This window comes from Phytophthora parasitica (assembly GCF_000247585.1).
Source record: "Phytophthora parasitica INRA-310 unplaced genomic scaffold supercont2.40, whole genome shotgun sequence".
In the NCBI taxonomy this organism is placed as follows: domain Eukaryota; phylum Oomycota; class Peronosporomycetes; order Peronosporales; family Peronosporaceae; genus Phytophthora; species Phytophthora nicotianae.
The window spans coordinates 253,033-253,974 of NW_008649026.1; the positions used below are offsets into that span (position 1 = coordinate 253,033).

The window sequence follows — 942 nt, forward strand, 5'->3', positions numbered from 1 at the left end:
ATATTCAGTTCCTCATCGTACTCCGAATTCACAGCGACACCAATACGATTCATTTTCCGCGCCCATGAACGCTCGTTGACGGTCTGCCAAAATAAAATAGCAACCACACATTCGTCTAGAGTAGTGGAGCGATTAACTAGTGATTTCAGCTTCTGCCAACTTGATTCTAGCCTAAACAAACGGACAAATCAACACACGAGTGAGTAATTAATCTTTAATCTTCTATAGTAACTTAAGCTCACGGCTCACCTGTTATTGGTTTGGTTCCCCAAGCGCGGGATATTGCCGCGATATATCGAGCTCCACCGTTCCTTACAGTTTGTCCAGTTGTCGTCAAAATACGAAAACCACAACTGTTGCTTCGCTTCCAAACGTAAAAGCACCTTCATGGCTGCCAACACCCTATCGTAACCAGCCTCCGTTGGAGCGCTCACTAGTAGTTGTATCAGCCTTTTCATTTCATTCTTCGTCCACGACCCAAAGTTGTACCTCTCCTTAGCAACCTCTTCATGTAGATAATTTACCACACGGAAGTGGCAGAGCAAAACTCGTGCTCATGGAAACTGTTCTCCCAGTACTGCGAGCTCTGTAAAATCTTGATCAATGATAATGACGGCGACAGAATCAAAAGAGGGGCAGCCTTCCTTAAACTGGTCGCACGCAGTGCGCAACGTTTCTTTCCTCTCGTTTTCCACGAGACAATGCTGTACAGTCACAGAAACGCGCACAGTTCCAAATTGGTTACGCATTGTTGCACAAACTAGAATTTTGCACCGAACACCAACCTGTACATGTTGACCCTTGCCAAGAGCGTCGTGGATCATAAAGCTAAACAGCTTGTAGTTTGAGCTATTCGTGTCATGCGTTGCATCGATCAATAGGACTTCTGGAAAGCTCTCGAACATAGTGCGCATATGACTCGACTGGAGTGAAATACACTCC

General features: G+C 45.4%; 1 protein-coding gene across 1 annotated transcript; it reads right to left on the bottom strand.

The window, feature by feature from the left end:
- Positions 1-554: 554 nt before the first annotated feature.
- PPTG_14097 (hypothetical protein) lies at positions 555-905 on the bottom strand (the record flags this gene model as incomplete). Its single annotated transcript, XM_008911064.1, has 2 exons — positions 555-704; positions 786-905. The coding sequence occupies 2 exons, from the start codon at positions 903-905 to the stop codon at positions 555-557; spliced, it is 270 nt and encodes an 89-aa protein (XP_008909312.1).
- Positions 906-942: the final 37 nt, after the last annotated feature.